The sequence below is a fragment of the Micropterus dolomieu genome, linkage group LG03 (genome assembly GCF_021292245.1).
Source record: "Micropterus dolomieu isolate WLL.071019.BEF.003 ecotype Adirondacks linkage group LG03, ASM2129224v1, whole genome shotgun sequence".
In the NCBI taxonomy this organism is placed as follows: Eukaryota; Metazoa; Chordata; class Actinopteri; order Centrarchiformes; family Centrarchidae; genus Micropterus; species Micropterus dolomieu.
The window spans coordinates 33,504,913-33,532,541 of NC_060152.1; the positions used below are offsets into that span (position 1 = coordinate 33,504,913).

General features: G+C 39.7%; 1 protein-coding gene across 1 annotated transcript; it reads right to left on the bottom strand.

Moving 5' to 3' along the window:
* Positions 1-7,876: 7,876 nt before the first annotated feature.
* Positions 7,877-26,075, bottom strand: LOC123967611 (alpha-N-acetylgalactosaminidase-like). Its single transcript, XM_046043740.1, has 9 exons — positions 25,917-26,075; positions 21,752-21,908; positions 16,329-16,469; positions 15,882-16,093; positions 15,661-15,755; positions 15,255-15,416; positions 10,819-11,016; positions 10,570-10,710; positions 7,877-8,385 (listed from the first exon to the last, which is right to left on the bottom strand). The coding sequence occupies exons 2-9, from the start codon at positions 21,904-21,906 to the stop codon at positions 8,176-8,178; spliced, it is 1,314 nt and encodes a 437-aa protein (XP_045899696.1). The 5' UTR covers positions 21,907-21,908; positions 25,917-26,075; the 3' UTR covers positions 7,877-8,175.
* Positions 26,076-27,629: the final 1,554 nt, after the last annotated feature.

Genomic DNA, 27,629 nt, shown 5'->3' on the forward strand with positions numbered 1-27,629 from the left:
GCGCAGCCAAAGGACTCTGCGATAACCAGTCGGCCCAAAACCTTCTCGAGAGGCCGTGTGGCATGCCAAGCCTCGGAGGGCCCTGAACACAACGAACGAGCCAAGCCAACAGTGAGCCTTTGTCATCCAGACGGTGGGAGACGACAATAGTAAGGCAAACAAACTACATTCTATGGTCGAGTTGGTGTCCTTTAGCTTTGGTCCTTAGTCCTTAGTTACGAAACCCCTAGTTTCCTTTAAACTCAATTATCACCATAACTTAGGCTCATTTGTTCCCCTTCGAGTGAACTCAAACTGCGTCGGTGACGACACTATGGGAACGCCTCTGGGCGTGGCAGGGCTGAACTATGAATGAAACTACTCCAATCCTATTGGTGTTACTAGAACGGTAGTGTGTGACGGCGTAACCGGAGGGGTATATAAGCACGCCATTTCTCGGCTTCTCCCACTCGAGGTTTGAGTCCGAAGAGTCTTGCACGATCTGGCTCTGAGGAGCTAGATGTACTTAGCATGGAGAATGACTTTGGGGAAACGGAAAGTCATCAGCCCTCGCCAGGATACGAGGAGTTTCCATCTTCAAATTGTGTCCCCAAAGGAAAACTCATTCTCGTGGACTGAAAACCAACTGATTCTATTATTTTAGTACCAAAAAGTAAAATTCTCATGGACAATTCATATAATAAAAGATCGATACTTGATCTCCATGTATCGATACAATATTGCCACAGAAAATATTGCAATACTATGCTGTATCGATTTTTTCCCCCACCCCTAGTAAGCACAGGTAGGTTATTGAGAGCTTTAAATGTGAGGAGTACAGTCTTGAATATAATCTAGTGTTGCACAGACAGCCAGTGTAGTGATGCAGCTAGATTCCCTTTATAATTCATATCAGAGGAGGTGAGATTAATACACAAACAGACACTGCCTGTTACAAAGGGCCCTCACCCAACACAACCTGAAGGAAGGGAGGTTGAGCCTGTCTGTTACATTAAAGACTGGAATGTCGTTGCTGAATGTCTTTCAGTTATGCTCTGGTGGAACAAAGTGACTTGCTTTATATTCAAAACTATTAAAGCGTCATCTCTTGCAATTTCCAGGCAAGAACATGACATGGAGGCTTATCAGGAAAATTAGATTAATGTTGTTTTCCCCTCTCTCTATTCACACCATGGTGAGAACTGATAAGAATCACTGTCAAGGGTTTGGGTGGTTTTTCAGTTGTTTTTCTATGTTTTTATGTAGTTTCTGGGTTTCACCTGTGTTCTGGTTTTGTGTTCTTGTTTCCCTGTGTTTTGTCTTTCATGTTTAGGGTATCGTAGTCTAGTTTAGTCTTTTGTTCGTTCGCATGTTTAAGTTTACTTAGTATCTGCCTGTGTTCTTTACTTTGGTAGGTTTTGTCAGCAATGCACTTAAGTCATCTGTGTTGTTTTATTTTGTGATTTCATGCCTAACAGTTTAAATTAAAGCTGCAAGCAGCTTGCACGTGAAGCTGATTGGGGTTTGTCGCGGTCATGCCGCAGGTGCCGACACAGCTCTGAATTGTGAGTGTCCCACAGAGCTTAAATCCTGTTGCCAGTAGGTGACGCTACGACTGTAACTGAAAATTGGCATGTAGATGTGTTCGGTACAGGGCCGCCATCAAGCACATAAAGTTTGGTACAGATTTGAGCATGTACACTAAAGTTACAACAACTTTCTGGTTCATGGCAAATCATCAATTTTTGTTATTTATTCGGTATTGTTACTTACATTACGCAATGCAAAGCTTAAGCTGGTAATGTTAGGTGGCTATCTTTGTTTCGTTGTGTAGTTAATTGAAACTTTGCAAGTGGCGATAACATACTTGGTTGTAGTGTAATTTGAAGCTAACATTAGCATGCAGCTATTAAATAAGGCATGTAGAGTAAGCTAAAGTTAGTACTTGAATTTTTAGAGCAGCCTAAGTGTAACTTTATTTTCCAACCTGGATATTTGAAATTGGTCTGAGACACTCCGCAGTGGACAGCGGCAAAGCAAGCTACATGTGACAATATGTCCAATAAATTGGTTTATTATATTGAGCAAAGTGTGGGTAAAGTTATATTAACTACCTCATGTGCCAGACAACAACTTGTTTTCTAGTTGAGTTGAGTTCTAGTTGTCCTGTTTGTTTGTTTTTTGCATTTCACAGAGCAAATTGATAAGCTGATCAAAAATTGAGTAAGAAATTGACATTTTAAAATTTATTATATATTATTATTATTCACTCTTTTTTTTACTAAGAACTGCAAGACTTGAAGAATTTCTAATGTGTATGCACTAAATGTTGCTGGCTGTTCTGCCATTACATTAGTTCCCATTACCTTGGTAATCTATTTTTGTTGATCCCTTTTATTGTGGCCAGCCTAAGGCCTTTTATTGTGGCCAGCCTAAGACCTTTTATTGTGGCCAGCAGACACACCTGTGCATACCCCTGCTGTCTGATCAGCATCTTGATATGCCACACCTGTGAGGTGGATGGATTATCTCTGCAAAGGAGAAGTGCTCACTAACACAGATTTTGGCAGATTTGTTCTTAAATCCAACAACTGCTCCAGTGTGGAAGAACAAGAGAAGATGGGTGGACAATCCAAAAATTGTGGTAAGACTTGGTCACAAACAGTGGTGGAAAGTAACGAAGTACAAATCAGTCAGGTAAACATGTGTTCTCTTCTCTCCAGTCTATGTAGATGTAGATCACACTTAGCCTAATGTGCAGCTGCAGTAAATCTCTCTGTCTGTCCGTCCTGCTAACCAGCTGCGCAGTGCAGTCTTGGTTTCTTGCCTTGTGACTGAACAATGTTGAGTGAAATACAACTCTTTATTACGTTTGATAAACTCTGAGGTGTTTATAAACTGGAGCTCGGAAAAGATGACCTTGTTGCGCGTGGAAAAGCGTTCATATGCACGTGCACGAAATTAAACTCACGCATTCGAGCAAGAAACATCTGTGGGACCAGTCCAGACAGGATGTGAGGGCACTCCTCATACATCATTTTAAGACAAGACAGTGAAGTTTAGTTACAACTCTGGACTGATGCAAGATGGGAAGCAGTGGATTCACATTGACTATTAATATGCTGATTTGCAGGACAGACTGGGCAATATGGATGCACATATCTCAGTAAACAATAGGCATCATATATTCTGCCCAGTCCTTTGATAAATAGTATTTTATAATTGAAAATGTATTGACGGTAACCTGGAGGTGCCAGTTTGAATGGGCCTTATGTGGCTGATAATATTAATATATAGAAAATATCTGTAATTTACAGACATTTACAATTTACTATATGCTGAAGTTTGTCAGTAGAGTAGATGCTGGATCATCAGCCAGTTCAAGCACAGCTGATCCACATCCAGCCTCAGCTAGTGCGAGCACAGTCCCAGTCCAGGCGTCTTTAGCAGGTCCTGCAGACCCTGGTCGAACAAAGGCAGCCTCAGCCAGAGATCTACAGCCAGCATCAGATACAAGCAGCTCAGACCCTGATGGAACAGTTGCTGCTCCACCAAATGACCCAGCAGATTGGCCCCCAGTCTGCTGAAACTGTCGGTTCTTTTAAATTAAGACAGAAGACTTTTCTTTTTACCACTGCCTTTAATTAGTAAATTGATAACTTACACTGCACTGTAACTTTTACTGTCCTGTCTACTTTTTCTTTGTTTTTAGCTTTTTTTTTTTACCATTGCTTTTAATTAAATATTTACATGGTGAGAAATGAGGTGGGTCCAGAGTATAACTGGATCAAAGTGGCCTGCGGACAGACATGTCCTGGTTTCTCTGTAGTGTCCGAGGGTTTTTGGAGTTTCAGTGGACCCAAAGATTGCTATGGACCCGAGTACAGACTATCTAGAGAGAGTAGATTAAGTGTACTTCTCTGTTTGTTCTCTTTAAAAAATAATTGTAACTCAATTATTTGCTCAACCCCTCAGCCTGTTTTTATTTTCCATTTAACTCTTTCAACCCTGATTGTACACTGCACTGTAACTTTTATTATTTTTTAATGTGTATATTTTCAATTTCCCTATGTTGCTTTTAAACTTTTTATATTTCCCTGTTGCTTTTATGTTTTATGTAAAGCACTTTGAATTACCTTGTTGTTGAAATGTGCTATACAAATAAACTTGCCTTGCCTTATCAGACTTCATGAGGTCTGAGTTAGTGCGCAGAGGCCCGTTCAAACAGCACTGGATTTTTCTAGAAAAGGTTTCTGTTCACAGAGGGAGGATTGTAGTGAGAGCTTTGTGGTGTCAGGTGTGACTGTGCTCTGTTGCAGCCAGCCTGTGACCGAGTGGTAACGTAGCTGGAAGAGTTTTGCGATATAAACATCAGAAAACTGAAGCCAAATTTGCTCTGATAGATTGCGTTTTGTAAGACCTATAGATTTTGATGTGTAGTACTTTTACTTTTGATTACTAAAGTATTTTCAAAACCAGCTACTTTTACTTGAGTAGGTTTATACTGGATGACTCTTACTTCTACTTGAGTAACATTTTTCATGTGGTATCTGTACTTTTACTCCACCACTGGTCTCTAATAAGCTAAAACCAGTCAAAATCAGTGTAAGTAAGTTTACAAAAGTGACGTTTTGTCTTGCCTTATTTCACAGGAAGTGGCCTGACGCCTGCACAACTCCGAGGGAAATTGCAAGCGCCATGATGCTGAGCAAGGTTAACATTTACAGAATAGGAATGCATTGTACTGTATAAAAGTAAATAGTTATTAAGATTGTTGTTTGACTGTACTTTTGTTTTTACAGACTGTGGTCAGCTTATAACAAGGTGGTCACATCCTTTCTGGTCTCCGGATTTACATGGTGTGGATCATGATGCCATTGTGTGTAAGTAGCAAACTTTTTTCTGTGGCTATGGCATTTATTTATAACCATAGGTGTCATTTACACTGTGGACGCTGGGGACTTGTCCCCACTACTTTTTGAAAGCATTTGTTGTTATGTGATGTTAAAGAAAAGCATGGACCAATAAATGTTAATTAACAAATGAAAATGCTATAAGAAAAGTTTAGTTGCACAATAAGAAAACCTGCAATGCATTGTAAATATAGAAAAAACATCTGCGTTGTCCAAAAAAGTTACTTAAACTAAACTAAATAATAAGCTACTGCTTTACACTGAGAGCTGCATTATATTCTATTATATTTTTATTTATTTTCATTAATAATTTTTTCAAAATAGTAATAAAATATATTCTCTTGTTCTCATGAGCCCAATCTTATGCAATGCCACGTCTCGTGGGCAAAGTGTTTCGTCACACCCCTAATCTGAGCCCTTAAATGTCCGCACCACTTTTTAACACAAAGTGACGCCCTTGTTTATGACACACTAAATTTTGTTTTCCAGCTGCTCGTGAGACCCACTGTGAGACTGTGTTGCTGCTAGGGCGACAGCCTTTAAGACAGGGGTCGGCAAATAAGTCTGACATCGGGCCAATTCTTTTTCAAGCCGTTACATGGCGGCCAGAACATTGTTTCAGTCAAATTATTTCAAACCCTTGGACACTGTGGTGCACGTTTAGCGCACTCGGTAGAGAGAGGGACTCCTGTTGGAGGAGATCGATCCCAAAGTCCTTTTTCTCCCATGTTAAACAAATTGATCAGCCTATAAGGACATGTTCACAATAAAGCATGTGCTGCAGTGTGCGTGCGCGTCCCAGCGTTTGAGCGGCATTCATAAACCTACTGACACTAATTTTCATTTCCCAGAGGAAATTCAGGGGAATCCAACCAAACGTTTATTGACGGCTTTTTCAGAGGTGTGTCAAGTAAGCCAGAAACTCTTTCGAATGTCCTTCAGAACTTTTCAAAGTAAAAGCTCTCACAGAAGTCAACATGAAGTATGTAAGTAACGTTCTTGCGCTTTTATTTTGGAGGCACAATCACTTAAGAGGAAGTGTGAGTAACTGCTGTATGACTGAGATCTATTTCAGCATCAGCATCTATTTATTCATTATTTATTTTTCTGCTATCAAAGCGATTGTTTTGCAGTGAGAGGCGCCTTTTTTAAATTGTAAATTGCGCTGTTTATGCGCTCTAAGCGCACGGAGTTGAAAAGAAATTCAACCCTGGGCTGAAAATTGCCCAACCTTATTCGCTTTTTCTTCCATTGTCCAATCTAATGAATGGAGAAACGGGTCCTCAGTTGTGCTGACGGAAGTTTACAGTTGCTTGGATTGTCCGGAGACTGCAACAGTCTCTTCCATCATTAAGACGAAGCGCCTGGACCAGCTGGTGGTACTACAGTACCAGCTACAACCAGCGGTGTCTCCTCTTTGTGAGGGTCTCAGGTGCCCACATGGATCTACATTTCCCTGTCTCCTGCGTGTTTGTGCACCTCACGCACTCAAAACAGTGCCAGAGCAGGCGCTCTGCGTTTGGCTGATGTTTTTTTTAGCAACAAAAGACACAGACCTGTGAGTTTCTGCTAATATGACCGTTATTACTTAGCGGCAAACCAAAGATTACAGATCGCTGGCTTTGATTAGGCTGACAGGACAGCTGACTCGGTGTTTGCCTAGCAACATTAAAAAACTGCAGCCTTTGCTCTTTGATTCTTCTTTGGCATGAACGGTTTGCATCACCGACACCTGCTGCAAAATATTTACACCCAAAGTGATTCCATTCACAACTATAGTCCAGCTAGTTATTTTTTTCTATTTTTGTGTCTATAGTAGCATTTTTGTGACCCCCATGGGACCAGGTCAGGGGGGTCCCGGCCCCCAGAATAAGAACCACTGATCTAAAGATATAGTTACTCTGGATGGCATCGACCTGGCCTCCAGCACCACTGTGAGCAGTCTTGGAGTTATCCTTGATCAGGACCTGTCCTTTTACTCTCACATCAAGGACCGCCCTTTTTTTACATAAGTAATGTTGATAAAGGCTGGATTACTGCAATTCCTTATTATCAGGCTGCTTGAAAAAGTCTATTAAGCCTCTTCAGCTGATCCAGAATGCTGCAGCACGGGTGACGAGCCAAGAAAAGAGAACATATTTCTCCTGTTTTAGCTTCTCTGCTCTGGCTTCCTTTAAAATCCAGAATAGAATTTAAAATCATTCTTCTCACCTACAAAGCTCTTAAAGGTTGTGTTTAATATTTCTGAGGATCTATTGACAGAAATGCAATATAAGATCCATAACTATGTTTTCAGTGGTGTATAAAGACCTTACATAATAAACCTTTATGTTTTTATTACCTTAGAATGAGACATTTATATCTCCATAACCGCGGGCACCCCCTTCCATGGTTGTCGCCACGTTGCATCATCATGTTTCTAAAGTAACTAAAAAACGGACAAACAGCACTACAGAGTGCATTTCATCACTACGTTCTTCTTGTTCAGGCAGTGCAGACACCCATCACTATGTTCAATGCATACGTTAGAAGAAGTAGTACTAATATACTGCAGGGGTCGGCAAATAAACTTTGCATTGATATTTTCAACCATTAGATGGTGGATGAGAATATGAGCCATAATATGACTTGTATCAACATGTTGTTTGGTTAGTTCAGTTGGTTCCCCCTACCCCTCCATCTCTCTCTCCCCTTCACCCCCAACAGGTGGAGGCAGATGGCCGGCCACCCTGAGCCAGTTTCTGCCTCTTAAAGGTTAAGTGTGTCAGTCAGTGACATCTAGTGGTGAGGGTTGCAAATTGCAAAACAACTCCTCACTCAGCCTCTTGAAGGTTACATGTGTAAGTTTCAGTGACATGCAGTCATGTTTGCTGTCTTACTTAATTATTCAGTAAAACCATCTGATTTTGTGAATAGTATTGTTGTATTGTTGTTCAAAACAACAGCAACATCAATAAATGAAGTGCTACATGATGTGGCATAACTGCATTTAGCATACTGCTGCTGTATTTTATTCATCAATTGAATTTACAATATTTTAATAAAGTGTGGACTGAATTACTTGAAATTACGTCCTGGAACAAACTTCACAAACCACAACAATTAAATGTTTTATTCATTTGAAGGAAAACGCACCTCTAAACAATTTTAAAAAACCACAAAATGCAAAAATGTTTCGTTTTGTTTCATGAAAACACATCAGTGCAGTAGAACATCTGTTCAATGATAACTAAATATTAATTTGACATGTCTTTGATTGAGCCTGTCAGCATTTTAAATAATTTTACAGCACAGTATGATGTCCAGGCTTAGCTCTGTGGAATGTAAATTGTGAGGCTGTCTTGTGCTGGTGGTAGTACAGGGTCTCAGTATCTTTGGACTGTTGTTCTGGGTAGATGTACCACATGACAACACCTGAGGGATTGATGGAGAGAGTAAACTCTGTGTTGGCATTCAACCCAGTCACTGTCGAGCCAGTAAACACATCGTAGGCCTAAAAGCAAGAGAAGAGCAGAGTTAAGGCTGATAAAGACAAGGCAACTTACATTTGATGACTTGAGCCATATTGAACCAAATCATGTGTTTAAAAACCCTTAATTCTATGCTGCTGTGTGTAATCTGATAAAACTGTTACATTCGGAATTGGGTCAGGCTAACGTCTTTTAACAGTTATATTGTTTTCGTATTTATTAAAATTGACTGCTGTCTGTGAGCCACATTGCCCCTTTGGGACAACACAGCTTTTCTCTACTCAAGACAACCTGTAACTGCTAACTATGCGTATCGGCAACATAAAGTGCTCTGATTGTGCTGTTCTGTCTTGTAACTTCTTTTCTAAAGTTGATTAGAGTAAATCTCGTCAGCATCAGTGAGCCAATGAGCATGCAGCATGCTTATACCAAGATCTACAAATGTTGGCGATTGGCTGTCTAACGTTACACATCATAGAACACTACGTTATGCCCAGAGACGGGCTCACTTTTATTTTATCTGGACAGATTATTTAAATTTAAATTTCTTTTGTGGACTATGGAGGACTGATCCTGACAGATTAAGAAATAAATACAGAAATAAATAAATGCTCAATAAATAAACATCCGATTAAATTATACAATGAGACATAAATGCATATCTCTTTTAATTACCTTCTTTATTTATTGTCTGTCATAATCTTCAACTTTATTTATTAATTACTTCTTTTTTAAATATTTATTTATGTGTGTGTGTTTTAATATTTCTCTCTTTTTTATTCTTCTTTTGCATTCTCTACCCTATTTATTTCCCCAATGGTATTTATTTCTGCTCTTTTTACATTTCTCTATGCATTTCTGCCTCATTATGCAAACGAGGACGGGCTGCGTCTCAAGGGGTCAACTTCTCCCCTATTGGTGGACCAGTCAAACGGCAGAGGTAATCTCTTACCTGCACACATCAACACGCTCGCTCCTCACACAGTCAGATGGCTTCCTTCAGTGAAGTGAGGTGTACCAGCCATGTCTTCTTTCCTTTTCGTGTGGACGCTCTGACAGACAGTTTGATGCATTCACGGACACAGAACTGCGGTAAAGGGAGCCGTTGTTTGTGAGAAGCACACGGTCAGCTAGCAGCAGCTAAATTTGGAGTGCACATGTATTCGACCTAGTATGGTAAATTCAGTTTTAACGGAGCAGAGCGAACTAACGGGCGGCGTTAGAGACTTTGTAAAGACAGAAACTGACGATAAAGACAAGTGTTGCAGTCTGAGAGTCTTATCTGAAAAGAGGCCATCAAATCTCAATTGCACGCGATACGACACCACATACAACATAATTTTTCAAATGACGTCACACTTTGTGAAATTAGCACGAATTAGCACATTTCTTCTACTTCATTGCATAACTTAGAATAACAAGTTCAGAAACGGGTCTATTCTTAGTTCATCCTGCCTTGCAGCAGCCAATAAAGGTTAGCTGACCGTGTGGTTCAAGCAACGGCTCACCTGCCCGCAGTTCTGTTTCCATGTATGTCTCTAAATGAAAACTCAGAGCGTCCACGTGAAAAAGAAGGAAGGCATGGCTGGTAGTATTGTATTCAAACAGAGTTGCTAAACACCTCAGTGCACTGAAGGAAGCCATCTGACTGTGTCAAGAGAAAGCTTGTGCGCAGGTAGAGTCTGTCGTCTGACTGGTCCACTAATAGGCGAGAAGTTGACCCTTTGAAACACCGCCCCTCCTCATTTGCATAATGAGGCATAGAGAAATGTAAAAAGAGCAGACAGAAATAAATACCATTGGGGAAATAAATAGGGTAAAAAATGCAAAGGAAGAATAAAACAGGCAAAAATATTAAAACACACATAAATAAATACATTTAAAAAGGAAGTAATTAATAAATAAAGTTGAAGGTTATAATGGACAATAAATAAATAAGGTAATTAAAAGATACATTTTACAAATGTATTGTATACATTCTACAATACATTTAAGTCTCATTGTATAATTTAATTACTGCCTACATTTATTGATTTACTTAATTTTTTGTGCATTTAATAGGATGCTTAATTATTTATTTATTGAGCATTTATTTATTTCTGAAATTGTCAGGATAAGTCCTTGATAGCGGACAGACTAATCCATTAATCATCTAATCATTTTGATACAAAGGAATACACAGGTTCAGACACAGAGGGCGTACAAACCTCATAGTTGCCAGCTTCATAGTTGAGTTTAGCCAGAGAGGTGTGGTAGAGGTAGGGCATGTCTGTCCTTCGACTCAGGAACACAAGGGTGCTGGCTGAATGAGACAGAGGCCTCCAGTAAACCTCAATATGACTCTTCTCCTGTGCAACAAGCATAAACTAAGCATTAGTTGTGAAGTAATTGTGTACATTATTTTGGAACCTTGTTTGTTCATTGTAAAAAACTGATGTCTCAGTAATGATGATGACCTGCAACAGCCGTCTTCCCTGGATACCCATGGGGTCCTGGTTGATGGCAATGGCAACTCTGTTTTGCAGGATGGCCCTTGCACTGTTGTCTAGGTTTCGAAGGTCATTTGACATGATGAGAGGTGCGGCCATTATAGCCCACAGGGCCATCTGAGAGCGAGCCTGCTCCACACTGAGACCAAAGTTTCCAATGATGAGCTGAAGAGAGATATCAGAGGGAATTGAGGCATGATGATCCATCAAAGAAATGGGACATATGCAATTATTAAAGCTGAGGAAAAGTGGGAGGCTCCTCAATGTTACTGCTGCACATCACCCAAAAGGGCTGAATGATGCTGAAAAAATATCTAATCAGGATTATTTTGACTTATATTGCACTTGCGATATGGTTTGCGAAATCGCAATTGCTCAAGAAACATGTCCACATTTAATATTTTGTTCTTTCCGTGATGATTTGTGCTGGCTGTACCGATGTTTTTTAACCCGACTGTGCACAGCTACTAATTATAAGACTATGTGGAGAACCAAATTTCTCTTCCGATACATCCGATACATCTGATGCTGGCAGTGTCACTTTCTGTCCCGACCCGAAGTCTGCCAACCAGTGAGTTGTAGATTGGGATTTTTAGTCATTCTCAAAGTATTTAAACATATTTGCATCAAGAAGTTTTGGTCTGGACTAATGGATAGATCCGTCTCCCACTTTAGGAACGGGACAGAGATTGAACCATCCGTTTTCAACATTAACAGTTTTATAGTTTTAGGTGCGAGAGTTTAAGAAAGTAGTGGATCTAAGTCCATTTTGTGATGCTTAAATCTCTCCCTAATTATGAATTTAAGCTGTTGATATTTAAGAAATTTGTTTTTGCTAATTCCATATTGTGCCACTAGATCCTGGAATGGAATAAAGTTGCTGCCCTTGATGACATGCTGTAGATGTTTTATCCCTTTATCGTAACATTATGGGGAATTTAGTGTTCTCTTATTTTGGAGGATGTCAGGAGTGTTTGATTGCCAGGGAAGAGCTTATGTTTATGTTAATGCTTTTAAAGCATGTATGACGTTTGATATTGGAGCTGACAAATGACATATTGGAAATCTGAATTTCCTTACAGAAAGTATGTCCATCTGTCAGTGGTCCTGTGGGGTCTGATTGATCCATTTTGAGAAACATTGAAATCTACTGGCCAGGAAATAATGAAACAAAAATTGGTAGTTATAAACCACCACAATCTTTTGGTTTTTGCAGAGTTTTTAAACTGATTTGCGGTGGTTTATATTTCCATAAAAATTTAGAGATGTTTGAGTCCAGTGACTTAAATCCGACAGCAGAGGGTTGGGTGGGTATCACTGAAAGGTAATTGATTTTGGGTAGGAGCATTTTTTTTATGTTGGTGACTCTTCCCATGAGTGATTTGGGCTTCGTCTCCCATCACATGAGGTCATCTTCTATTGATTTAAGTAGAGGGGTGTAATTTAGCCATGTCAGTTCTGACAGCCTGGAGGAAATATTGACACTTAATATTCCCTGACTGTAGCGGCGTGGTAGATATTTGGGATGTGGAAAGTAATTGATTTTTAGATGCATCGTGATGTGGACTTGGAAGATTATGAATCAATTCACAAATGTCAATAATCGATTATCTAGAGGTTAATTGATGACATAATGTTGATGGAACGAAGTGCAGCTCTGGACCGTTTATACGGTGCACACAATGGAGACGTGTGGTTCTCCCTGTCCGGCACAGACAGACAGCTGTTGAATGAGTGACTGCTGCTACTAAGCTATCACATGAACAATAAAATCAATGCGCAACTAACGTTAATGATTTTAACCTGCACACTGTGCCGCTCGGTAGCGCTTAGCTAGCGTCCTCTCCTCCTCCTTCTTCAAATGACAGCATCGTGACAGGTGGCAGTAGGATGACTGTGAAAGCAGCGGAGGAAAAGAGGAGCCTGACAGCTGAGCAGGCTGCCAGTTCTATCTCATTTGTTGTCATTTATCCACACAATGAACCAAATGCCGTTTCTCAAGGCCCATGGTGCTCAATACAAGATCACAATAATCAACTTACAGGACACGAACATGCAACTAAAGTAGACGAGACAAAAAAAAGGAACAGATATATAAAGGTGGAGTGAACGTGGTTTGCCTGGAGCGTTGTAAAGCGCGTAGTTCAACCCATATCTGAATCTATACTAATAACAGCAGCATAAAAAATAAAAATAGCAGCAGCAGAGGTCAGTACTGTAATAATAGCTTTCCATTTATATGAGGTAACATTGAATAACTGCACTTCATTAATACCTACTTCTTTGGATTGTTGTTAAATACTTTGCTTTAAAAGTACTGAGTAGTCACACAGTGAGAAAAATACATATTTATGCTATTTGTTTTACAGTCGCATTGTAGCCTCATAATCGTAACGAGGTTACCCTTGAGGTGATGCATCGTGATGCATCAGGGAATCGAAACAAATCGTGAGACCAGTGAAGATGCACACACCTAGTAGATATACAGTGGAAATCACACATTCCAGGTAAAACCATGGATTTACTCCAGTTAATGGGGTAGTGTTTTTCAATTTAGCAGGAAAAGTAATCATCAGCATAAAGGATTATTTTGTGTTGAACATTATCAGTTTGATTTTCTTCAATATTTTTATGTTGTCTGATAGCAGCTGCTAATTGTTCGATAAAAATGGTGAAAAGCGAGGCAGAGAGTGAGCAACCCTGCCTGGTACCCCTCTAAAGACTGAAGCTTAGAGAAATATGATAATCTGTCCTGACAGAAGCTGTTGGGGAAATGTATAATGTTTTAATCCAGTCTATGAAGGACTTCCCAAATCCAAATTTATGTAAAGAAGCGAATAGAAATTTCCAATCTCTTCTATCAAATGCTTTCTCTGTAGTTTTCAGGTTGTGAATAGTGACGTAGTCTAGTACATTAAGTAGCCTGCATGTATTGTTGGTGGAGTGTCTTACAAGGAGTGACCTTCTTTAGTCTTCTGGCTAGTGCTTTGTAGATGATTTTAAGATCTGCGTTAATAAGTGATATTGGGCAATAACTGGATGGGAGTGTGGGATCTTTATCTGGTTTAAGGAGCAGGCTGATATTGGCAGAGTTCATTGATAGGGGTAATATGCAACCCCCCTAATTTGTATTTCCATTCCATAAAATGTGGGTGCAAGCATTGAAACAGGTAAATCCAGAGCCCTGATCTGTTCCTCATCTAACCTTGGCAAGTCTATATTGTTCAGAAATACACTGATGCTAGAGCTAGATGGATTAAATTGTGATGTATGTAAGTTTTTATAAAAATCTCTAAAAGTATTATTTATTTATTCTGGGTTATGAGTCCTTTATGTAGTTCAAAGTTCAAAGTTCTCCAAGCGTAGTCTTTGCAACTGGAATTGAGTCTTTTTATCAATAATTTTAATTCAAGTTTTAATTTTATCGTTCAACGTATGTTCCTGTGTGGAGGCAGCATTAGCGGCTTTTTTGTTCTTTGTTCAAGCCAGTGCTTGAAGTGGCCCAGAACGCACCGGTACACAACATCCCAAGCTGCCGGTCCTCTCCTCTGCCCTCTCCATATCAGGTTGTCTGGGCGCTACGTGACGCTCACCTGTTCCTGTTTTCGCATGCTAAACTCTGTCGGCAGAGAGAGACGAGGGAGAAGAGAAGCTCGGGTGCCTTTCAAGCAGTCGTGGGCAGAATTTAGCTTGTCAATGTCACTTTTCGTGAAACGACCAATCATAGCGTTAAATATTGACAGATACCGTAGGTGTCATTTACACTGGGGAGGCTGGGGACATGTCAGAATCATAATGTCGTCATCACTTTTTGAAAGCTTTTGTTAAAAATGTTCTGGAAAAACAGCAACAGAAATGTTGAATAACACAAGATGAAACAATGCACAATAAGAAAACATCCATTGCAATTGAAATATAGAAGAAACAAGTGCACTGCCCAAAAGCTGATTACTGTTTTATATTCGATTATATTTTGGATTGTCACCTGCCACCTTAATTTTGTTTTCCTTCATATGTATAAAGAAATTTCCACAAAAAATTAGTGCAGAAAATGTCTCCAGAATGCAGGAAATTAAGTTTTTAATGCTCAAAAGCTCCAAATCACGAGATCTATTTTACCTCTCCTGACTGCTTTGCTGCCGCCAACAGAACACACGGCGAGATTCCTGGCAGGTCATTATTTTCCATAAATATTGCCCACTCCTTTTTGAAAAGAATTAATAAAATCTAGGTCTTTAAGTCGTGATGTATTAAGTCTCCAATTTCTAGTTTGTGGTGTGACTTTTTTTAGTAAAAGTGATTGAAACTGGTGCGTGATCGCTGATAGTTAGGATTCTGATTGCCTCTATGTTTAGTTGTGTAATTTTTTAAGGTATAAGATCAGTAATGAAGATAAATCATACCATGTCTGGGTCATTCCATCGCCCAGGCCCCGCAGCTGGCTGCAGATCATCCTGGTTGTTGGAGAACCAGTTGATGATGTCTTGCACACTGTCCCATGAGTCCTGGATATCATAGTAATTCCTCCACAGGTGACAAATATCCCCCAGCAGCGAATAGTTCACCTGGTAGGAAGGCAATCCAGACTTCGTTGAGAGTCCAAGTGGTGGACTAACTGATAGACCAACAGACTGGCACTGCAATCTTTAAAGCCATGCTGCTGTGTGGCTAAAATCTTAAGTAATTTTGTCTGTAAATGAATTCTAAAATTTACTTTATCCAGTCTTGTTTCCCAATATTGGCACAGTTCTATTGACGTCTCAGTGACCCAACAATTTGGTTTGACAGTAACGTAGTGGTGACACTCACATTAGGGGGGAGTCCTCCCACATAGACAGGCCAACTACAGGAGTAGGCTATAGGTCTGCCTGTAGCAATCAAAGCCTTGGACATCATAGTGTAACCTGTGTGACACGAGAAAACACTTGCTATGGTTTATGCATGATCTCTTGTTGCCTCTTGTACTAAATCACTTTAGGTTTTTAATGACTTAATTTAATGTGATTCAATACGTTAGTAGACGTTCATACCCAGTAATTGTTCTACAGGATTTGAGTAACAGCCGTCAAACTTGAGATAGTCTATCCCCCAGCTAGCAAAAGTCTGGGCATCAATCTCGATTTTTTCCAGTGTGGTGCCAGGGAATCCCATACATGTGTAAGTGCCCATGTCTGCATAGATTCCCAGCTTCAGTCCACGGTCATGGATATACCTCGCCAGTTGTGCAATTCCCCCCGGGAACCTGGAGGAAGTACACATGGTTGCTTTACTAGGAGGTGTGCAAACTAACTTTGGCAAATTCTGTCTATTGGACTTTTTTTGACGGCAAAATTGTACTTCAGGAGGTTATCAGAATCATTCAAATGAATAAAACTTAAAGTCTCTACTGTGGTGCTTTCAAGAAAAATGATTGCACAGTAATGAATGTTGATGAACACTGATGTGCTGAAACTGCAAAGTCAGGGAAGTAGACCAACCTGGAGGGTTCAGGCTGCAGCCTCCCTTGTTCATCTCTCAGCAAGGACATCCAGCAGTCGTCTATGATTACATACTCATACCCCAGCTCCTTCCAGCCGTCCTCAGCCAGCCGCTCAGCCATGCGTTTAAAGAGATCCTCGCTGTGGAAAGGATGGACAGAGGAAAGGGGGACAGAGTCTGTCAGTCATGCATGAAACACATTTGTAATTTATTTATTATATATATATATATATATATATATATATATATATATATATATATATATATATATATTTTTTTTTTTTTTTTTTATTTATTTATTTTTTTTAAAGGTACAAGGTAGGTTTATTTGTCGCATTACAACAGGTTGTAAAGTGATTCAGTTTGTAACTCCCTTCTGTATCATAATAGACAATATACAGTTTTACAAAGTAATCATAAAAATGGTAAACAGAAAGAAACTAAATTCACTGGAGCAGTGCTGAGGATGAATCTGAGTTTAAAGTCTGATAGCTTGGGGGGAAAAAAGTTGCTGTGCAGTCTGGTGGTGCAGCTGCAGAAACTTCTATATCTTTTACCAGAATACAGTAGAGGGATCAGGCTGTGGCTGGGATGGATACCTGCTTTTTACATATTTCCCTGTTTCTTTTATGTTTTATGTAAAGCACTTTGAATTACCTTGTTGTTAAATTGTGCTATACAAATAAACTTGCCTTGCCTTGCTTTTAGTATCCTTTGGGCTCTGCATAGGCACCTCATCTCACTGATATCACTGATGCTCAGGAGATGGGTACCAATGATCTTCAGAGCAGTTTTAATCACCCGCTGCAGAGCCTTCAGGTTCTGGGCCGTGCACATCTCATGCCAGTTAGTGATGTTTCCAGTCAGGATGCTTTTTATTGCTCCTCTCTAAAAGCTGACAAGAACTTGGCAAAGGAATTTGACCTTCTTTAGCGTTTTTTGAGCTTTCTTCACCAGCGTGGAGATGTGAGACGACCATGTCAGGTTCTCTGTGAAGCTAATTCCCAGGAACCTGAAACTGTTCACCTGCTCCACCTCAGCTCCACTGATGTAGACAAGAGTGTGGGTCTTCATCTCCTTTACTGAAAGCAACGATCAGCTCCTTGGTTCTGCTGACAAGCAGTAGGTTGTTCTCTGAGCACCACTTTGCAAGATTATCAATTTAATCCTGAGTTGTTTGAAATCTGGCCGATGATCGTGGTGTCCTCCACAAACTTCCCCACAGAGTTTTCTCTTCATGTCGGGGGATGCAGTCGTGGAAGAAGGTTAGCTCCATGGTATAATACTGAAACTTGCAAATTAAAGCAAATATCGCGGAAACTTGAGAGGAATTGGCGTTCCACCAAAGTGGAAAATTCTCGTTTAATTTGGCAAGATAGTCTCAAAACTTATAGGAAGGCCCTCCGTAATGCCAGAGCAGCGTACTACTCGTCATTAATAGAGGAAAATAAGAACCCCAGGTTTCTTTTCAGCACTGTAGCCAGGCTGACAGAGAGTCACAGCTCTATTGAGCCAAGTACTCCCATAGCTCTCAGTAGTTACGACTTCATGAGCTTCTTTAATGATAAAATTCTAACTATTTATAGTTTTCAGTCACGTAACGTGCGCAGTGACCTGGAGGGCAAAACAACAGACCAAGGTAGCAGCTCACTCGTAGAGACGTCACAAAAGCCGTTTAATTTTATTTGGATCACCTCTCAAATCAAGAAAAAGATTGATATGGACACACACTGTAAGTGTTGGGCACTTGCGATCCATATACAGCACCCGCTGCCGTATTTCCACCGTCAAAAACGCCAGGTCCCTGCCAGCGCTCGATTAGTGCAACCAAAAGCACAACAGCCATCCGCCATTTTGGCAACACAAAAGTAACAAATTCAAATTAACAGTGCGTCACTTGCTTCCTGGTTAGCGGGCAGTAGAAAATAATGCATTTTTTGCCCTCCAAGGGAGCGTTTTCCTTGGAATGTCACGTCACGTGAAAACTTGCCCTCAACTGGCACCGAATTATCTCTAAACTCAGGAACCTTAGAAACAGCTGTAGAACCAGATATATGTTTTGCTTTGCTTCCCTCAATCTTTACCAACTAACTTCAATAATTTTTTCATCTAAACCATCAACCTGCCTCTTAGACCCCATCCCGACTAGGCTGCTTAAAGATGTTTTACCCTTAGTCAGCACTTCTCTACTAGATATAATCAATCTATCTTTATCAACAGGCTATGTACCACAGTACTTTGAAGTAGCTGTAATTAATCCTCTTCTGAAAAAGCCAAAACTTGATCCAGATGTTTTAGCCAATTATAGACCTATATCTAACCTTCCATTTCTGTTGTCAAACAGCTGTGTGACTTTCTACATACCAATAGTTTATTTGAGGATTTCAGTCAGGAGTTCATCTTAGCACAGAGACAGCACTGGTGAAAATATCATATTACCTTCTGATTGCATCAGACAAAGGACTTGTTAGATCTTAGAGCTGCATTCAACACCAACATAAAATTATGGAAAGAGCTGTGGCTGCCCAGCTTCAACACCATATGTTCCACCATAAACTGTTTGAATCCCTCCAATCTGATTTCAGAGTGCATCCCAGCACCGAAACTGCTCTCATCAAGATCACAAATGACCTTCTCATTCCCTCGTACAGAATCTCATCAGTCTCTTCATCCTCCTTGACATCTCTGTAGCCTTTGACACTATCTCGGACACTCCTTCTTAACTGCCTCTCTGAACTTATTTGCCTTACTCCCACTGTGCGCTCCTGGTTCCAGTCCTATCTCTGCAACAGAAAACAATATATCATTTTCAAAGACTTCAGCTCCAGATCTGGTGCCTGTTAATCATGGTATGCCCCAGGGATCTGTGCTTGGTCCCTTTCTTTTCAATATCTACAGGGCAGGATTATCCATCACTAAGGACTTAATTTCCACTGCTATGCTGATGACAACCAGTTGTACATCAGCACCAAACCCTCAACACAGCTCCCACTCTTTCCACTTGTCAACTGCCTGCAAGACATTAAGACTTGGACAACAGCTAACTTTCTCAAACTCAACAACAATAAAACTGAACTCATGGTGTTGGCTCCATCTCTGCATCCCCTTAAGTTCACAACCTGGGAGTCATCCTGAACCCCACCATTTCATTCCATTCTCTTATCAAAAACATCACCAATTCTGCCTTCCACCATCTGAAAAACATCTCCAGGCTCAGGCCTTCACTCACTGACTCTGTGGCTGAGACCCTCGTCGGGTGTACCCAAACACAAGAAAAGCAATCTAGTGTATGCTGTCCAATGCAGTGAGGAATGCACAGACCTGTATATTGGGGAGACTAAACAACCACTACACAAACGCATGGCTCGACACAGAAGGGCCAACTCCTCAGGTCAAGACTCTGCTGTCTACTTACATCTGAAGGACAGAGGACACTCGTTTGAGGACCACCAGATGCACATTTTAGACAGAGAAGATGGATGGTTTGAAAGAGGTGTCAAGGAAGCATCTACACCAGGGTCGAGAAGCCGTCATTGGACAGGGGAGGGGGTCTACGCCACCACTTATAATGCTGTTCTTTTAATCACTTCCCACTGAACAAACGTAACCTATTGGCCTCAGGTGAAGATACCAACGATGGTCGTTCAGTCTTGACCACAGGTAGTCCAAACGACTGTAACCTTCATTGGATTCAAGGACAATAGTTTCGAGAAACTTTTAGAGTGGAAAATTCCAACAGTCTATTTAGGACCATGGGTGATTTAAAATGACCACAAAACATGTTAACCTTTTTAAAAAATGTAATCTTATTTGCTTAAGTTTTAATGTGTCAAATTATGCATGTGTGTCTTTTAAAAATACAATTTGACCTTCTGGAGGTTTTAATGGTGAATTTATAGTTAACTTTAATAAGACAAAAAGTACAATTATTAATAAAGCATGAGGAAATCATGCCACTAGATGGCAGCAGAGGAGGAGAAATTCACCATCAGAAAGAGCCAAAAAGGGTGCGGTCAGTGAACATAGAAGGAGGAGATTGCGTAAAAATCCCGCCTAAATGGGAGGAAACTGACGATTATAAAAGGTGGTGTTTGCTAACTGCGCACTTAGTTCATCCTAATGCCTGCTAGGATGTAACCCGGGTTTTGTCTTAGTGTATCTTTCACTGGAGGCTCAGCAATGGATGATAACAAAACGGTTGGTGAGCTAGAGTGAATATTATAGTGACATTGTTGCCACACTTTATAACAGTTCGACCGCAGTAACATTACTGTAGTGAATGACTCTCCCACTGTGTTGTTGTCCTGCACCATTATGTTGCATTATTGTATATTATGTGGGTCACGTAGATTACAGTGACTGAGATGGTGAATAAGCTGTGTACCTGAGTATCAGTAAAACCACAATTAATCTAAATTCAATGTTATGAAGCAAACAATACTAAATCCATGCTAACTATAGCTATCTGCTCCTGCCTTGCACTTTAGGCTAGTACAAATAAATTACTTTGTACTGTTATATGATTTCTTGCAGGCTAAAATCAGCACTTTGATATAAGGTACACGGTATGTAATAGTAATAAGAATTGCGTTAGCTGGTGAAGTGATATGGAAAGCCATTAGATTACTATAGTATTTTGGACTGGATAATTAGTAACAAGTTGCCATTAGCCAGCGAGCTAACAATCAGCCTTTCTGATGTTGACTGTGTTTTCAAGAGACATCAGCTGATTCTTCTTTGGCCAGAAGTGCTTCAGCACATTAAACTATATGTTGTTTTTTATGCTTACATAGAGTTTGTGTTGGAGTTTATGTTGGAGTCTGAACTGGGAGACGGTCGTTTTATGGTGTTAGTCATAACATTTCGTTAGCTGCAGTATTGTTGCAGTTGTTGCCCATTGACAAAAAGGCAGTGAAAAAGTGATTTATCACTGTGAATGTTTACACGGTGTGTTCAATGAAAACAAAAAAACATATATATATAATTGTTTGTGTGGTTTTAGTTTAAGCAGACTGTGTTTGTTTATTGTTGTGACTTAAATGAAGATCAGATAACATTTCATGACATATTTATGCAGAAATCTAGGTAATTCCAAAGGGTTCACATACTTTTTCCTGTGACTGTATTTCAAAACTTTGATTCTTTTCAGTCACAGCACAAGTTTTGACACAAAGTACAAATCATTGTTTCAGCCCTTCTCTGCAGCAAAACATCAACAGCCCTATCACAGCTCAGGTTTTTACAGGGAACAGAACTACCTCACTGTGTGGTTTTCTACCCAGAAAGGTCTCCTCTTTTTCCTCTGACCATATTCTCTTTGTCATCTCAGTCCCTTATCTTGTTGTAGCGATTACGCTCTCAGTGTCTCTGATCAGAATATGCAGGGTAAGCTAAATCAGAGAAAATCCCCAATTGATCATACCTGATGCAATTTTCTGGGTCATCTTTACAGTCAATATCACAGCGAAAGCGTTCCCAGGCCATCCATCCCATAGGAGGAGTCTTCAGCAATCCGTTGTCTAGGGCTGCAGTCAGTGAGATCAGGGCTAGGAGTGCAGTTACTGCCAAGGACTCCATGTCTAAGGAAGAAATGTGCACATTAAAGATGCACTTAACATTTACTCAAGTACATAAGCATACATACAGAATTGTATTCTTGCCAAGGCGGCAAAGATTTACATTTTTGGATAAATACCTTATATTTTATAGTTTCTTCAGACTGTGTGCTGGGCTGGATTATCAAATGGCCATTATGGGCACGGGCCCAGGGGCCATGTATAATTCATAAAAAGCCCGCTGATATTTTGCTGATATTTTGAACTAGGCCTAGTCGGCCTAGTTCAAAATGAGTGAGATAAGTGGTTGTAATAAACATAAAAATGAACAGAGAAAGGAGGAAACGGAGGCGGCTTTATTTTTTACTTTTTTTATTTGTGCTATCAGTTCAAACACCAAGCATGAAACATGTGTGGACCCTTGGCGTGAACTAATCCAAACAATTAGTTCGAAAAAGTGCATCCTGTCATCCTGTCCATCCACTTGAATGGGAAAAAATGCCTGGAAAACCGTGAATATCTTGAAAAGTAAGAAAGTTATCAAAATTCTGAATAATAGCAATAATGTCCTAATTGAGATGAATATTTTAATCTTTGAATGACGTTTGTACGTTGAAAAATGTGGAACGAGTTACTTTGCAAAAAAACGAGCAGATGAATTTGCAGAATAACATATGTTGTGAATGCTTTACAGCATTCACACCAATAATAGGCTAACTATCAACTACTATGGCTTCAACAGGTGGCATTTTATGCAAGGTACTGAAAGAAGTACTCTATTGGTATCGGTATCACTTTAAGGGTTTTTAAGTTTGATGGCAAACCATTGAACTTCACCGCCATGCCACGAACAAACCATTACGCGAAAACTCACAAGCTTCACAACAGAACATAATCTATGTCTTAAGGCTCTTCGGACACTGTTATGAGGTGGGTGAGGCCAACCTGCTAAGAGTAGTACATAACAGCGTGAAATTTACACTTCCTGTTGCCAGCGGGTGGCACTATGGCTGTGGGTTTTGGTACTGGTATCGTAAAATTGTAAACAATACCCAGCCCTAGTGGACCCTATTCAAACTGATTTTAAGTAATAGCATTTTTGGCGGCCTTGAGATCCTCACAGAACTTTGCACATAAAAATTCAAGGGTGGCTGAAATTTACGTATTATATGGTGTTCGTGCATGGGCATGGCAAAATGGGTCAGTAGCGCCCCCTTTAGAGCAGCCCCCGGCCAAAGTTTCATCTACGTGTACGAAATTTCTGTTGTACGTGTATCATGTCCAGATGTACAAAAAAGCCTATTGGAGCAATGTCTGACACTCAACAGGAAGTCGGCCATTTTGGATTTAATGTTCATTCTTGCAGATTTACAGGCTCCATACTTTAACAAACTCCTCCTAGAGAATTAGTCCGACTGACTTCAAATTTTCACTATGCATTCTAAACCCATTGACGATTAAAAGTTGTACAAATGGTTATTGTCAGTCAAACAGGTTGCCTGTGGCGTGTTGTTGAAAATTAATGATTCACCATGACAGAGGAAGTTGTTATAACTTAAGTGCACATGTTCACATCTGCACCAAATTTGATATGTATCATAAGTATTTAGGGGTTATCTTTGATTCAGCATTAAAATTCAACAAACATATAAAATCTCTGTAAAGGACCTAGAAACTGTCTTGCATGCTCTTATATCCTCTCAAATTGATTACTGCAATTCTTTGTACTCTGGCATCTGTCACTCATCTTTATCATGCTTGCAGCTTGTTCAAAATGCAGCTGCTAGAGTGTTAACTGGTACAAGGAAGAGGGACCATATTTCCCTAATATTGGCTGCTCTTCACTGATTACCAGTCAAATATAGAGTCGATTTTAAGGTGCTGTTAATTTTTTAAGGCGTTACATGGACTGGCTCCATCTTATATTTCACAACTCCTAATGTTTCATCACTCGCCCAGACCCCCCAGATCATCAAACCAATCCCTCTTGGTCATTTTCAGTGGTGGCCCCGAGACTGTGGAATCATCTACCCCTGATTATTAGATCATCCCCTACCATCGACACTTTTAAGTCTTGACTTAAAACATATTTTTATTCTTGGGCGTTTGTCTGTTTAGGGGCACCTGCGCTCGTGTTTTTATTTATCTGTTTTGTATCTAACTGTGTTGTTTTTCTATCTTATTGCTGTATGTCATTAATTGTTTGGCCTGTTTTAATTTATCTGGTTTTAATTTTTATGTCTTCTACTGTATAACTTGTCCAGCACTTTGGTCAGCTATGGTTGTTTTTAGATGTGCTTTATAAATAAACTTGACCCTAAACTAAGAGACCCGCCCTGAACACATCCACAAGCCAACATTCACGTAAAGCCATGGCGGCACCTGCTGGCAACAGGAAATTACACGTTTTACACTATGATTGGTTGCTTCAAGCAGGTTGGCCCTATCAACTTCAAAACTGTCCCAGAAAACCCTAACACATTGATGAAGCCATGTTGTAAAACTTGGCTTCATTTCCTTTCCTTTATCTAATGCTTAAGAAATTAAGAACTGTATAATTGTTTAGGGCATTTAGAGAAAAGTGTTGATATTATGGAAAGACATGTGATTAAAACACACGCAAATAGACTTTAAGACATTACTTTAGATTAAAGGTTAAACCTCGAGGGACAAAAGGTGATTCCCACCGTGGTATACGCCCCTGAGAGTGAAAAAACACAGCGGCCGCTTCTCTTCTCCGCTCTTTTTAACTCGCAAGTTCCACATCCTGCTCCATAAAAGGTCCAGCCTGGAGTAGTCTACCTCCGTGACTTTCAGATTTTCTTTCATTTTCCACTACTCCCAACGACAAATGGAGTTTGGAGGTTAGTCAACGAGTCGGTTACACCACCAGTAACAGTGAGGACATCAATCAACAAACCGAGTCAGACCATCTGTTATGTGGTTTATAATGGACTGTGGTGCAGAAACAGTGACAATGTTACACACTCTTGGCTTACATTTTCCCCTTATCTGTCAGCGGCCAAGGTCATACTTTGCACTAGATGTGATAGTTTATGAGAAGTTTTCCATTTACTTTGGTATGTTAGTCCAGCTGAGCCAACCCTCCCAAGATTTAACAAAATGTATGATTACAGTACAATAAAATGATGTATTACAGGTGTGACATCAAGTAGCACTTGATAAACCAGTAACAATAATATTCGCAATAAGATATGGTTTTACTGAAAAGGTAAATAAAACTTAATACAAAAAAATATCTACCTTATTTCTTGCTGTCTCAGATATCGACATCTTTTGTCCTGTGTTGGCCACCGTAGCTATCCTACAATGGAGGACTGATCCTGACAGATTAAGAAATAAATATAGTAATAAATAAATGCTCATTAAATAAATAAGCATCCGATTAAAATGCACAAAAAAATAAAGTAAGTAAATAAATATAGGCAGTAATTAAATAAAGTAAATAATTAATTGCTTAATTTTTTGTGCATTTAATAGGATGCTTATTTATTTATTGAGCATTTATTTATTTATTTACTGTATTTCTTAATCTGTCAGGATCATTCTTACATAATCCTACAAGCTTTGAAAGGGGGGGATGGTAGACCAAACCTTTTGGCAATTTGCAATTTCATTGCTAGATGCCACTAAAACCTGCACACTGAACCTTTGACTTACAAAATGTGAACTGTGAACTCATCTCATCTAGTTTGTAACTACTTCTGAATTTACAGCATAGTTCTAAAATGGTTCCAAATGAGATAAGAACCGTTTATATAATTAAGTTGAGATTAATGTGAGCTTTCAAAAATACAACAAAAGAAATTAAATGACTTTATTAGCGATTCTTTAATGAGAAGACACCCCCCTCCCCCACCAAACGTATGTTTGCATATTAATTATGTCTTGATCATGGAAAAGCTCTGAGCCAAAGAACACTGGAGCAGCCTAAAGCCTTGAACATAGTCTGGAGGATATAAACACATACAGTAAACATGACTGAGGATCTGCTGTAATAACATGTCCTACCTGTTCACCTGAAGCTTCAGCTTGCACACAGCTGATCGAAACTATCAGGGGCAGTGTTGTTTTTGAAGGAACATGACTGCCTTTTTTTCTTCCTGGATTTCCCCTGAGCTGCAACGTCTATCTCTTCCTGGTAAGGTGAACTGAGCCATGTGACTGCTCTGTGTCACATGATAAAACAGGAAGTAGGCTGAAGAGGCAGAAAACCACTCTCTGGGGAGAAGGGTCCAGCTGCATAAACGTGAAGAAAGTTCAACTTCCAATTGTTCACATTATACAATGTATAAAAAACTGCATTTTGATGTTCATAAATATAAACATTTATTTAGAAATATATTTCTACATTTTTATTTTTTATGCATTTTATATGTACAACATTTGTATTATTTAAATGTACTTATTTCCAAATTTTTGTCTTTTCGTTCACATAAAGTCAGAAAACAACAATATTCGAATCAAATTAACATGTATTTATACATCAGCTGTGATCTCAAACAGGGAATAAGTCTTGAAGGTACTTAAAGGCTGCCGACTGCTTATCTAGAGCTCTGACAAATAGTTTCATAAGGCCCAATTTGATTTGCAGCCTTCAGCCCAGGCGTTTTGTCGGTAGCCTTGCTGGCTGCCTGATCCGTTCTACACATGCGCATACTTATTCCCACTTTATAGAATATAATATTGAATGCACTTTCTTGTCCAACGGGATAAACCTGTGCCTGTGGTCTGTACTCTACGGACTGGTGCATGTTTTTTGAAGCATGCTCTGATCATCACGAACTGACGGACATAGTCACTATATTAAGTTCTGTGAAGACTCTGTTACTTCTAAGATAGTTAAGGTGTTTAGTAATAATAAGCCATGGCTCTCTAAGGATCTTTTAAACCAGAAAAGGGCTCCATTTTGAGGATTCAGGATTTCAGGTGTAAAGTTCTTACAGCAAAAATGCATTTTTAAGAATAAGGTCCGGCAAAGACTCTGTAAACATGGCAGATTGTGGCAAATTTGTTAATGATTTAAACATTCTCTATGGAAAGTATGATCAGAATCAGCTTTATTTGCCAGGTATGTGTACACATAAGAGAGATTTTAACCCAGGATTGTACATTGCTCACAATGTGCTTACTTACAATACTATAATAATAATAATATCATTTCACATAAAATGTGAGTGAAAGTGATTTCTCTGTCATGCCAATTGAAAGTAGTTGGCTTTATCACCCACAGTGTCTCTGCTGCCTGTGAGACCTTCTGCCTGTACAGGTCCAATCAGTTGTTTTGAGTTTTGTCAAGCTCGCAGTAGAATAGTTTGCATAGGTTCTGCATTTGTAATGTGATATAACTCAGCAAACACCTGCAGGCATACAAACACATACACAGAAATGTATGTAGATTAAAACAGAGTTTTCAACTTGGGTCTTTACAGAAAATATATAATGATTCAATTACTTGTTTTAAACAGCTTTATGGCAAATAGAATACAGTTTTCAGAATCAGGTTTATTGGCAGGTACATTTTTACATCGAGTAATTTGCCTTAGTATAAGTTGGTGCTTCAAGTAGATGTGAAACATAAATAGTAATATAAATATATAACAAGTAAGGAGGGGCGGCACTGTGGTCCAGTGGACATGTGTGGCTCTGCGATGGACTGGCGACCTGTCCAGGGTGTGCCCTGCCTTTCGCCCAATGTCAGCTGGGATTGGCTCCAACCCCCCC

Bases quoted from the DNA above. Each gene is read 5' to 3' on its own strand.
- LOC123967611 (XM_046043740.1), bottom strand. From the start codon at position 21,906: ATGGAGTCCTTGGCAGTAACTGCACTCCTAGCCCTGATCTCACTGACT. The intron at 16,470-21,751 runs GTATGATCAATT...TCCTTTCCACAG, and splicing joins GACCCAGAAAATTGCATCAG to CGAGGATCTCTTTAAACGCA. The intron at 11,017-15,254 runs GTATGATTTATC...ATCTCTCTTCAG, and splicing joins GATGGAATGACCCAGACATG to CTCATCATTGGAAACTTTGG.